Source organism: Brachyhypopomus gauderio, chromosome 12 (genome assembly GCF_052324685.1).
Source record: "Brachyhypopomus gauderio isolate BG-103 chromosome 12, BGAUD_0.2, whole genome shotgun sequence".
Taxonomy (NCBI): Eukaryota; Metazoa; Chordata; class Actinopteri; order Gymnotiformes; family Hypopomidae; genus Brachyhypopomus; species Brachyhypopomus gauderio.
In genome coordinates, this window is record NC_135222.1 from 19,287,782 (window position 1) to 19,300,963 (window position 13,182).

The window sequence follows — 13,182 nt, forward strand, 5'->3', positions numbered from 1 at the left end:
GTGAGACATCTATTCAGTCTGCTTGCTTAGAGGCGATGGGTCCAGCTGTCAAACAATTGTAAACCCATGCCGAGCCAATGAAAACGTAAGCTTCATCGAAACGAACTAAAGGTCGGTGAAGTAGATGGTTGTGTTCAGCTTTACCTATATGCCGTCCTGAAGCTGCCCCCCCCCCCCCCGGTAAGGAATCATATTACGGAGTGTGCGTCACGTCGTGGGAGGGTGTCTCGCGCTAGCCGGTGTGTTGGCAGATGTCCGACTGCTGAAGTTCTGGCTGCCTCGACGCTGTGTAAGCGATGGAGCGGAGGTAGAGTTCGGAATTGCTCCAAGCTGTACGCCGAAAGTCTGCATCAACGGGACGTAGTGTACTGTAAGTACTGTATTTTATCTTTCTATAAAGTCACCCGCTGCTGTCAGCGATAATTATTAGTAGAGTTGGCTACTCTATACGAAATATTTTGCTATCTACCGCAGTTACTGGACCCTACAGCTCACAACAGAACAGAATAAAATAGAATTGAGTAGAATAGACAGGTAAAATTAAACTTTGAGTCAAGCCATTCTATCTATCTTCTAGCCCAATTTTGTTATAGAAACCGTATTACCTAGGTCATGCTCCGACCATGTCAGCTGTGTTTAGATTGTGTAAACGAAATAAGTGGTCAAAAGTACACTCAACATCACCAAAGCTCGTTAACTGTGTCAATTCTTAACCCGTTAAATTTGAGCTATGCTCTCTGAGATGCACGCTCGTTGCCTTTGCTGCAGTCCTTCATCAACAGAGTGATAAGAGGGATACGCGTCCTTGCATGCATACGAGCTCTGTTTGGATAATCAGCAGAAGACCCCTATGGATCTTGAGTGTGTTACTGAGGTGATGATGGTCCAGTGGGTGGACTAGTGTTGCAATGACACTGTCACCTCTGTTGTCGTTCCTTGGGGACACTGCAGGCTGGTGGCAGAGGGAGTGTGCAGCCCTGGACAAGCAAGCGACAATAATTGTGCCTCCGGGCTTTTTCACTGCGTCCTCTCACTTGCCTGATGATTTTGACACTGCGCTCTCTTCGAGTGGGGGCTGGATAAAGAGATGGCTTGTAGGAGTTCTTCAGTTGTTAAGCTAATCAGTAACCTGCGCAGGTAAAAGTTCAATTCCCTTCCCTGTATAGAAAAAGGTCACCACAAAACTGAAAATCTGCCTCAGTCATGGTTGCTAAGCATACCCGTTTCCGACCAGACGAAGTGGAGAAAGGATTAGTCTGTTCCTACAGGCGAGCAGTGACTGCGTCCTGAATGGATAGAAGAAACAAAGAGGAGAGAGGGACGAGGGAAAGAAAACGGGGTAAATATATACACCTGAGGGTCTAGGCAAAGTACTAATCTATTACTCGTTTTTAAAAATGTATTTATTTGTTTAATGTTTATGAGAGAGTAATTTAAGTTACACCGATGGCATTGGTTTTCTCTGAGAGGCAAACTGGCTGATTTGTTTTTAGCTTTATTGATTAGTTATTGGTATTTTATGTCAACATGATAACAGTTGCATACCAATAGACCCCAGGGTGCTCACACACAAAAAGTTTGTCTTCTTGTCAGTAATCAGTGATACGGCTATCATCCTAGAGAGGAGATTGAAGGAACAGCTGAACTTCTTACGAATAAAACAGGACACAAAGTGCCGTAGAGACTTATTTTTTAACTTGGCTTTAAAGAGTAACGATTGTGTGGTAGAGTGAAATGAGCTCAGTATGAACTTGAATTAACATGAACATTTTGACGGCTGTGATTGCCTGCACCATTGATACGTTACTAAATTCCCCCCAGCCCCTTTGCATGGTCACATTGAATACAAGCAAGATGCTGGGTAATTGAGTAAACTGTGTGTGTTTGTGTCTAGGTACAAAGTCACTTGTCTTAGGCGAGTTATGCAACTGCAGCAGATTTGTGATTCGAGGTGTGACGAGGGGACTTGGAGGGATGCCAAAGGAATGTTCACTAACACACGTAACGCAGGGTAGACTCAAACCGAGTTGAGGGATGGGTCCGGGGCTGTAACGTGACAGACGCCCCACCAGGGGCAGCTCCTCCCGGAGCACCCAGTGTAGCCGTAGAGCCCCGGATCCACAATGACGGGCAGGCCCGGCTTACGGGTGCGGCTGCTGGTGGAGTCCCTTTGGGTTTCCTGGCATGACCGTTGGGACACTTGCTTTGCTCCTTGGCGCTGCTGGAGGGTGTGCACTGGCCTCGGGACCTGGACAAGGCACCCAGGGAAAGGCCTCAGGGAATAGGTCAGGTGGCTTCTCCTCCTCACCCATCTCCTCGTCTGAGGAGTAGTAGCTCCCCATGCCGGTGTACTCCAGGGTGCTGGTTGCCGGGCACTCCATGGTACCCTTCTCGGAGGAGGGGTCTCCACTTGAGTTGTCAAGCTCACAAGGTACCGGTAACACCCAGCCAGCCTTTCATCCTCTGCATGCATCTTCAGGTATTCCTGGATAATTTCCCCCTCGCTTTTCACAGCCACTTCAACAACCGCTAGGGGATGCACAGGAGGGAGTGTGCGGTGGCGCGTCCCCCTCTTCCCCCCGTGTTTACTTACTTCCTGGCATCTTCGTTGGCTCGTCTTCCTGTGATGAAGGGGACTTGGTGGGATGCCAAAGCCGAGCCGTCGCTTCAAACAGAGGCGTTTATTTAAAAAGCACGTTAGCTCTTCAACAATAACGAACATTCGCTAACACACGCAACACATGGTAGACTCAAGCACTGAGTGGACTCAGCAAATACGAGCACGGATTACAACATAGACACACTTTAAATAGCTAAACGTAACAAGACCCAAGTGCAACACATTATGATAATGAGACAGGTGCGACAAATAAACACACTCGCACATAACCACACCCAGCGGAAAGGAACATGAACAGACGCTGGCTACACATACACAAGCCAAACGTGAGGGTCTGGGACTGTAACGTGACACAAGGACACTTTGAACCAATTTGAAGTGCTTGGTCATTGATTTTTGCTGCAATCAACATTACATTCATTTAAGGCTTTGCTTTGCAGAATGTCCATGTCAGGAAACTGGATAGTGAAGGCAGAACACCAACAATCCTCCCTTAGGCAAATATAGCGTTGGCACGTGGATATAAAACTCACTCGCTCACTCTCTCACTTCCCTCGCCCCACAGCACCGTCCCCCGATGTCTCCATGACGTCCAGTCGGCCCTCCACTCGAGGTCTGCCCTCCTTGACCTCCATCAGCGGCCCTTCTTCAGACCCACGCTTCCATTTCAAATGGAGAGCGATCACGGCGCTAGCCCTCTTGGGCCTGGGCCTGCTGCTGTACATGCACCAGACTGCAGGCGGCGCTATAAGCGACAGGCAGCGGCGCAGAAGCGACGGCGCACCATTGTGGCACACAAGCCGCGATGCGCTGGAAATCGCGGAGGCGCAGGCATCGGCGGAACGGGCCGAGCCGTGTTACAACACCACCTACCCCCTCAGCCCTCCAGAGCGCACGCCCGACGGCGTCCGCTACCGCATCGCCGTGATCGCGGACCTGGACACAGGCTCGCGTGGGCAGAAGGACAACACGTGGTTCAGCTACCTGAGACGGGGCTACCTGGTGGTGTCACATGGCGGGGACCAGGTGGCCGTGGAGTGGGACCCTGACACGGCCGTGCTGGAGAGCCACCTGGCGGAGAAGGGGCGTGGCATGGAGCTCTCCGACCTGGTGGCATTCAACGGGCAGCTCTACAGCGTGGACGACCGCACGGGTGTGGTGTACCGCATCGAGGGCGACCGGGTGGTGCCATGGGTCATCCTGGCAGACGGCGACGGCACCATTTCCAAAGGTAAGGACACAGCAGCCCCTTCTTCTCACCTCCCCTGTCTTCCACCATCACTGGCTCTGCTCAGTTTTAACACTTGCCTGCATCTTATTTTGGTTTTCGGGCCCTTTACTTCCAACGGTGGTCACGTGCCATAAAGAGCAGATAGCTCTTTTGTCATTTCTTCCTGTTGAAGGGAAAAATTCAATCAACATTTCAGCGACAACTGAAAGTCTATTCATAGCGACAGGCGTACTGACATGCGGCAGTAAAGCGAGCATGTGGAAGTCGGTCTCGTTGTTGATGTGATGACCCCCGGCCCTGTGTGGCAGGCTTCAAGGCCGAGTGGCTGGCAGTGAAGGGGGAGCACCTGTACGTGGGCGGCCTCGGCAAGGAGTGGACCACCACCACGGGCGATTTCGTCAGCAACGACCCGCTGTGGGTGAAGGTCATCGGGTTTCGCGGAGACGTGCATCATGAGAACTGGGCATCACAGTACAGCGCTCTCCGGAGTGCAGCGGGCATCGTGCCACCAGGTAAACATGTTCAGAAAAGCGAAATGCGTTTCACATGCCCTCTGGGGAGAAAGAGCTAAACGTGGTTACCCTGCTCTTCAGCTAGCTATGACACCTTTCATGAACTGATGATGTAACTGTGTAGGAATGTGGATGCTACCGTGCTAATACATACACCACTGTGACCACGTATTAAGAGGACACAGATTAACATGGAGGGAATGTGACCAGAAAATAGTGAAAACGTACTTGACCTTTATGTGAGTGGGATTGCCTGAAAAGCACTTTCAATATTTTCTGGTTCAAATATGAGGGAGAGAGAAAGTACAGACACAAAAGCTAAAAAGAGAAAGTTTCCAGAGAAACAGGACATTTCGCACAGAGATCCTACATCAGCTGAGCAAGCAAAGTGAAGCAAGCAAAGTATATATGCATGCCAATTTTTACCAATTATAGTATTTTACAGGTGGTCTTATCCAGAGTTCCAGAGTTACTTACATATTGTCGGTTTATTTAACATATAACGTTTATTTAACATTTAAACCTTTATGCTAATGATGACATTTCTGGATGACAAATGATGCCATATTTTAATGACGCCATTATACCAGTAACATTAACCAAAAAAAATCAACATAGGTAGATATATTGAAAAACATATTTCTGCCTCCTTCCCCACCCTCACCAGGGTATCTGATCCATGAGTCGGCGGTGTGGAGCGAGCTGCGTGGCCGCTGGTTCTTCCTCCCGCGCCGGGCCAGCTCCGAGCGCTACGACGAGGCGGCGGATGAACGCCGCGCCACCAACCTGGTGCTCAGCTGCCCGGCTGACTTCAGTGGCGTGGAGGCGTGGCGCGCCGGCCCACCACACCCCGCACGTGGCTTCTCCGCCTTCCGCTTCATCCCGGACACCGGCGACAAGACGGTGCTGGCGCTGAAGTCCGAGGAGGACGCGGGCCACGTCGCCACCTACGTCACGGCCTTCACGTTGGATGGCCGCGTCCTCCTGCCTGAGACCAAGATCGGCGATGTCAAGTTTGAAGGTCTGGAGTTCATCTAAACACTCTGAGCCCGGTCTTCGCTCAGCATCACAGGGGAAAGCAGACCACTCAGAACTGAGTTTTTCTGGATATGTGACTGGACACAGTTGGGGCAATACCGTAGTCATGCAAAGAAATGTCACTAAGAGACGTCTCTCTTCGTGGCATTTCTATATGAGCATTAGGTGGTGACGGTGTACCCTTCTGCAAGCACAGAGCTGTCTAGGAGTCACCATAGCGACACATCACAGTGAGCACCCGACACCTATGTTGCCATGGTGAGCGAGATGGATGAGGTCACACAAAAGGGAAGCAGCTTCTGCATGTCAGGTTACGGTGCGCTGTGAACCGCCTGCACACCTGCTGTGTTCTCTTAATTTTACTCTTAAGTGTGTTACTATTAAGTGTGTTAAATGTGGACTGATGTCTTCAGCTCCATTGCATAGCGTCATGAAAAACGGTGTTACTCAGGGTTTGTTTGTTAAAATGCACTATACAGCCTCATCAAGCCGAAGAACGCGAAAGACAAGTTCACTTTTTCGCAGTTAACGTGCATCTATGCAAGACGGAGACAAAAATGTTTTAATTAGGCTTTATTTAAATAATTTTTCATTTTAATTTAAACAGTACAAGCTTTATAAAAATGCAATATCACTTCAACGAGTGTTTTATTCTTGTTATATTCTTCTGCTTTAGAGCCGCTGAGCTGCACGTTCAATCACTGCATGTGTCTCATTTGAAGATGCGATTGGAACACTACACTTGAGAAATTCTTTTCAGAAAGGTCTTTCAGTGTACTTTGCACATCACTGGCACTTTGCACAACATAGCACAGGAGTGTTTGCATATCGTGAGCTTACAAGTAGATTTGTCAACGATGGAAGCATGGCGTTGAATTATACAATTTAATACTGCCCTTTTCATTCAAAGACAGACATAATTATTATTATATTATTATAATTAAGGAACCACAGCAGGGAAAAAATCATACCCCCTGACACATAAATCTGTCAACGCTATTTGCATAAAACATTTATGCCCAAATTAGTTCAAATGTGTAATTCTGTTATTTACTGTTTTCTATGGCAAATCCTAGCAGGCTTAGATCAAGTGTGTAGGCTCAGATAGCGTAGCTGCTCTCTGTAGAAGTCACAGCTTTGTTCCCATGACGACCAGGCCCGCTTGCAGTCCGTCCACTTTGAGCACGTGGAGCATGCCCAGTGTCTTCAGGAAGTCCAGCATTCGCTTGTCGTCTGATCGGATCTCACAAAACACCCCACCGGAGCCTGAAGGAGCATGCACAAACGGACCCGTGTCAACAGCAGCAGAGGCCAAAGGTCACGGGCCCCCTGGGGTGTCCAGACAAGACCCAATTTTACAAGTCGAGCGGTTGTTGGTTAATAAGGAGTTGCTGTCCAGCAGACACTCTTTGCAACGCTCATTCTAAAGCAATGACATAGTCCAGCGTATCCCATGATGATGTCTGGGAATCAAGGCTACAGATATGCGCTAAGAGCCGCGGCACACCTGAAGAGGTGTACGTCCATACCACACTGGCTGCTGCGTGCGGTTAAACTCACCGAGGTCCCGCAGCGAAGAGAACACGTTGGCAATCAGGCGCTTGGCAGCGTTGGGGTCGGGGACTCTCGGGTGCGTTTGAACGGTCATGAGAGAGGGAAAATCTCTCAGCATCATCTCCGGATACTAGAGCAAGGACACACAGCCAGGCACAAAAAGGGACACACACCAGATTGAGCCTTTTATAGAGGAGGGGGCTTTTATAGGGGGCGGAGTCATCCTCTCTGCCACTCACCTGGGCTTTGTTCATAGCAGTCTTGGCGTCAGCAAGGGCGAACGCGTAGCCGCAGAGGCCCTGGTCATCCTCCAGCACCAGGTCGCAGTGTTTGGATGGAGCGAGCTGGCCCTCCACCAGCCTGAGAGCAACGACACAGGGCACTGATCACAGTACAGTTAACAACCTTGCGTCCTGACCAACACTTCCCGTGAGGACGGCACCTCCCTAGTGGATTCACAGATGCTGTGCGCAGATCAGTTTACAGCTTCATTTTCTTTCTCCTTTAACTCTGAGAAAGGTGTTTTATATTAAGCAAAGACGCTGCAGCAAAAATGTGCATTTGAACCATTCTGTTCTCACCTGTCTCCAATGAATGCAGTCTGCTGTAGTGCCTCACTCTGCATCTCCTTGGACAACCTCAGTATGTCAAGCTGCAGGAGACACACACGCACACACACACATGCAAAAACAGATTCAATTGAAATGTACTTGTGTAGAACTTTTAACAAGATTCATTTGCTGCACAAAGCAGCTTCATAAAAAGCAGGCAAAATATAGACAATCCAGGTCTAGACTCCTAATGAGCAAACCAAGGAGACGATGGAAAGGAAAAATGCCTTGAGAGCAACAGGAAGGAACCTTGAGTGGAATTGAAGTTCAAGATGGTTCCCCCACCCTCCTCTGGTCCACACCACATGACTATAAAAGACTCATTTCCAGTGGATACAATCTCTCCACAGGTGTTGCATACTCGTAAAGCAGGTGGATGGAGGCAGCTACCTTGTCTTTGGGAGTGCAGGGTCGAATGGTGTACACTCGAGAGGCAGGAGGGCTACGAAACAGGTCTCGGTTCCCATGGCATGGCAGCATTCTCTAGATGACAGAGCCAAACCGGAAAGGCGAGTTACCATTCACCAAATAAACTTTTTCTAAACATTTCCACCTCATTTTGTTGTAGTACCTGAAACTCTCCGGAAAGTCCTCCTCTGAAGCCCCAGGGCTCTGGGTCATCGGTTATAACCTGAGAGGGGGGAGGGTTACGACCCCCTGGACCAAGAAAGCAGAAAGCCAAGAATAACGTGTAGTTAAATTTGGCCTAATGAATGTTCCCAACATATATACATTTCAAATGGTGAGCTTTAGCACCTACCCAAGCTGTTTACAAACGCTCTGGCTAGGGATACACCACTCTTTATGTCACAGATGTAGTTGTAGAGGTCGTAGAGAATGGTTCGGTTGGGTGCGTTGGACAGCCGATTAAACATCCGGACGACAGCAGAACACATGTCATCAAAGTGCTGCGCTCTCTCCCGCCATTCTTTGGCCTGTGGAGGAGGTTCAGAATAGATCATCAATCACAGTGAAGACACTTTATCAGATAACCATTAAAAATCTTTATTTTGTTAAAAACAAACAAACAAAAAACCCAACAAAGCCAAGTCCTGCTGCTGTTGTGAATGAACCACAATGGCATACGCATGTTTATGACACTTTTATTATAGAGCAATGGTTTAGGGGAGGAGCAGTCAGGTTTCCATGGCCCCACCCCTCTGGACCCCGCCCACTGACCTTGCCACCATCGACAGCCGACGCGCCAAACGAGGCCGCGTCGCCGTTGGCGTGAAGCCAGTGGAGCTCGCGCAGCATGGCTAGGGCAGTCGGGCCGTGCTCGTAGGGCAGGTAGAAGAGCTCGGCCAGCAGCGTTAGGTCGTTCAGGGTGAGCGGCTCGGCCGTGTACAGGGGGTTCTCCCGCGGCCCCGGAACGTACTCGTCCGTCTGCATGGGCTCCTCCTCTGAGGGCTCTCTCTTCGGGCGTCCCGAGCCCGAGCGGGACACTGCCCATGCAGGGGTGGGGTCAGGGGAAGTGGTCATATATTGGCATAAGGGGAGTTTTTGACATGAGTTAAACATTAATTCCAACAGCTTTACTCCAGTATAAATGTAGGGGATTTTTTGGGAAGGAAAAAGGTACCAAAATGTTTTTGTCCAGACTAATACAGGATTTGGTGTTTTTAAAAACTGCAGATTTAATTTAACTTCCAAGTCATTTGTGATGTAGAGTAAGTGAACAAGGACATCTTACCATCTGGTTGATCAGCCACCCCAAACTCAACCAACCAATCTGTGAGAGCAAGCTGCAAAGCCTCCTGGGGATTGTAGTCTGAGCCCTGATCCTCTCCATCTGTAGATCAATCACATTATCATTAGGATATTAACTGAGTGAAAAGTCCTGCCCACTGAACATTTACTGTTTTTTCTATGCCTTGTTTCGAAATGTTTTGATCTACAATTTCTTAATTACCAGATCAGTCTGTTCACATGAGGCATACGCATTTTTTATGGCCCTCAATGAAAAACTAATCTGATTTCCACATCCCTTGAAATAGCCATTTATCACTGTCAACTCTGCACCCTTTGTCTGTAGTCATGGTTAAACACTATTCATAAAATGTATTTGCAGTGGATCAAAGGCTCTTTTAGTTGGATGAACGTCATTAATACCATGTGGTGCAATTCATTTTACATTTAAGCTAACACTGCCCCCACTGGTTGAATGGAGGAATTGGGATGTACAGCCCTGCATTTGAGAGGGCCGCCTGCATCACACACTCTACGAGAGCCACCGCGGTCCAATTAAGATCTGTTTGGACACCTCTCTAAGTCATTTCAAGTACACTGAAGCTACAATACTTAGACTCTGGTACCTGTTGACTTTTAGAACTATCAAGTATGTTACGCCAAACAGAATTAAGCTAAAGTTGTTAACAGTGCGAGTTTACCCATAGCAACATCTTTCTGGCTTGAGCTGGACTTGCACCACGTGGCTAGTGTATGAATAGCCACAAAGTTGGGCTCAAATTCACAGTTGGGGTTGGTGAGCACTCCACTAAGCTTGGGTATGAGCTCTGTGGGACGGTTCTTGAAGGGTCCCAAAAACAGTCTTTGGGGATCATAGTCATTGGCGTGAATGTTGTCCCAAATCACTGGTGGCCTTTGCAGAACACGAGTCACCTCCTCTATGGACTCCACAGAGATCTCTTTAGACACCACTTTGGGACCTAGAAGGAATGAAATACGGAGTGTTTAAGGAAAGATAATGCTTATACCAAGTTAAAATATTATTTTCTCTGGAGTATCTGTTGTAGTTCCTATAAGTAGTAATGTACACATTTTTTAGTATATTTTAAAATATATGTATAAAGCTAATGGCTCCCATGTGACTGTGGTTCCTAAATCCCACAATATGTTTTATTCCAAATAGTCAATAATCCAGCAATGTAGTTATTAATTCCCAATAAAATAAAGGATACAGGCTCCAGTATCAACTGAAGACAGCAGCAAGTTCCAGTATTTCTTTTTAGATTATTATCTATTTAGATTCTAGTTGAGGCATGCTGGACAGAATGTCTGAAGGGCTCCGGAACATTCAATTTTTATACACTTTTCCAAGGTCACTTACACACTCTTCCACTTTTTTGCATATTAACATTAGATTTCTACACCATTATGCCCAAATCATGCATATTTATTATGTTAGTTTTTATTCCATTATATACAAATGAGAAGGTTTTATTTATTTATTTATTTTAAAGATGACCTCTTTCTCCTACCCAGCCAGAACTTTACCAAATATGACCCCTTTCTGCTGTTATCTAGTGCGTGAACCCAAACATTGCAACTAAAACACAAAGCCCTCTGTGGCTTTGTTGGTACCCACCCTGGTATGACCCTGGATATACTGGGTTTTTTCCCACTCTTCACTTTTTTCCTTTACTGCTACTTTATTTCTCGAGATGATCTTACCGGTCCAGAGAACATCAATCCCAGGCAGCAGTGTCTCCCCAACAGTGTGTAAATATGAAGACTGGCTCACACTGGGATTACAGAATGCAGCACAGTAGTCTACAGGAGAAAAACACACAACACTTTTAATGCTGCTTGGTGCTCATCTGCTGACGGAAATAACCTTCCATTGTACTTGAACTCTACTGAACTATGAAATACAACGATCACAATAGTAGCTCGTCTGAAACTGATTACAAGCAGTTTGCTTTTAAGCATGGAGGTACAACCAAGCTATACCATGAAACTGTTGCCCACAGTCATGCACACTTTCAGGCCGAGCAGGCCGTAATGTCGGGTGTGTGCCGCTACCTGTCGGGCAGAAGAGGAAGGTGTGTGGGGCCTGCAGGTGCTGGAACACCTGGTTGGTGACAGACACCTGCGCATGAGCGAAGGAGCTGAAGGTCTCTTTATCAGCAGCACACATCTCCGTCTCGATGTCATCAAACAGCAGGGCAAAGGACCTGCAACCAAACTCACACACCTGCACCGGTGTGTGGAAGGAGACGCATGCACATTCACCTGAATCAGATCTGGTCCAGAGATAAATACGTGATAAGCAATCATATAACCGATGGATTTAGATAAATCTTTAATCATTGTTGCCAACACCCATATACCTTAGACAGTGGTCTAGTTCATGGCTGTATCCTAGTAACAGTTCACAAATACAATCGTTATGTTTTGTTATCCCCTTTATACTAATCATGATCTGCGGAGCCTTAGAAACAGCTAAGAGGCAGAGGGGAACTAAAGTAACAGTACCTGACTCAGCTTCTTCTTAAGAGCTGCCACCTCTTTGGGGTTTGAGAATGTTATGTCCAACCCAGGAGAGATGGCGTACACAAACTCGACATTGTGCTCTTTTGCCGCAGAGATGAGGGTAATCAGTAGGTCTTCAAAGGCACAAAAGAGTATGGTGAGATTCAGACTGTACTTCACATGCTGACGGTTCTGATCGTTCCTTTCTGGGCTGAGAACTGAGGGTTAAGCCTAAAACTCGGAGCTCGGAGGCTTCTGAAAGAGTTAATGTTTCTGTTCAGTGACACTGATGCAAAGTAACCCTTGTTCAGAGATCCATTACATCAAACCTTTAAGGTCACACAGAATATATATTATTGCATTCCATTAGCTAAATATATGTACCACACATCCTATTATAGAGGTATTTATTCAAACATTATTCAAATGAATATCCATTTCATACGCTGGTTTTAATTAGGAGGGTTTTGAATCTAACCTTCCTCCTCCCGCGTGTAGAGCTCTCTCCAGTACATCCTGTGTTTGTAGTCGTCTTTGGGGGCGTACAGGTACGTGTTCAACCCCCATTTCTGCTCCCTGGATCATTAATAAATACACACACGGAGCGTATGCGTTGAAATACAGACAGGTTTAGCGATGTGATGATCACAGTTGTTAAAGCAACACGAATGTACTACCTTTTAAACAGCAACTTCCTTTGCTCCATAGTCCACGGTCGTCCATAAAACCCTAAACGATAAAGGTCAGTGAACTACCGTTTGCCTAAAGATAAATTAGAAGAATTGAGCTCGAAATAATTTTATGCTAACCAACCCATTATTTGTTCCCCATTAAGAACCACTTATAATGGAATAATAACACTGAATATTGTCCTTCTTTGTTAAGAAAACCACGAGCATAACACATTAAGCTCTGTATATATTTCTTGAACATAATGCAGAATTTGTTCCAGATGTCACTCACCTTCTACAACGCCGCTCAGAAACATTTTTGAGCTATTTGTATTAGTCTTGGACATCGTGCCTGGTATGGGGCGTTTCTGGAGCAGAATAAACAGCACCTAGCCAGCAGACAAGGTCTCCAACCTGAAGTTGACTCCTCCAAGCACTTGCAACAGAATGGCAGCACCGCGCACCTGACTACACGCCGCACGTCTTTCTTTCGCTTCAAACGCAGCTGTCCGTTCGGTTCGACTCAAGATACATTAACAAAACGAAACGTCATGAAAATGATGTGCGTACGATGAGATATTCATTAGAGTTATCACGCATTCTGTCCTTGTCCTGCAGGTTTAATATCCCCATTTCCTTGTTGCACTTTGTTTACACCTACTGCGCAAGCGCTGGAGATGTCACACAAGACTCCGCCCCTCCATACACGGCGGCGCTTCTCCTTTAATCC

General features: G+C 47.1%; 2 protein-coding genes across 3 annotated transcripts; one reads left to right on the plus strand and one right to left on the minus strand.

Moving 5' to 3' along the window:
* Window positions 1-22: 22 nt before the first annotated feature.
* On the plus strand, window positions 23-7,495 carry cant1b (calcium activated nucleotidase 1b). Of its 2 annotated transcripts, none has more exons than XM_077023577.1 (4): window positions 23-370; window positions 3,186-3,851; window positions 4,160-4,363; window positions 5,031-7,495. In XM_077023577.1, exons 2-4 carry the CDS (start codon window positions 3,206-3,208, stop codon window positions 5,399-5,401), a joined length of 1,221 nt encoding a protein of 406 aa, XP_076879692.1. In that variant the 5' UTR covers window positions 23-370; window positions 3,186-3,205; the 3' UTR covers window positions 5,402-7,495. The 2 variants fall into 2 exon arrangements, with proteins under 2 accessions (XP_076879692.1, XP_076879691.1); XM_077023576.1 differs by lacking the exon at window positions 23-370 and adding an exon at window positions 1,068-1,339.
* ogal (O-GlcNAcase like) lies at window positions 5,960-13,109 on the minus strand. The gene is made up of 16 exons (XM_077023575.1): window positions 12,745-13,109; window positions 12,459-12,510; window positions 12,260-12,357; window positions 11,785-11,915; window positions 11,332-11,503; window positions 10,981-11,079; window positions 9,957-10,235; window positions 9,260-9,358; window positions 8,746-9,011; window positions 8,327-8,501; window positions 8,138-8,223; window positions 7,957-8,049; window positions 7,537-7,607; window positions 7,195-7,315; window positions 6,962-7,085; window positions 5,960-6,667 (listed from the first exon to the last, which is right to left on the minus strand). The coding sequence occupies exons 1-16, from the start codon at window positions 12,797-12,799 to the stop codon at window positions 6,531-6,533; spliced, it is 2,058 nt and encodes a 685-aa protein (XP_076879690.1). The 5' UTR covers window positions 12,800-13,109; the 3' UTR covers window positions 5,960-6,530.
* Between the last annotated feature and the right edge of the window lie 73 nt (window positions 13,110-13,182).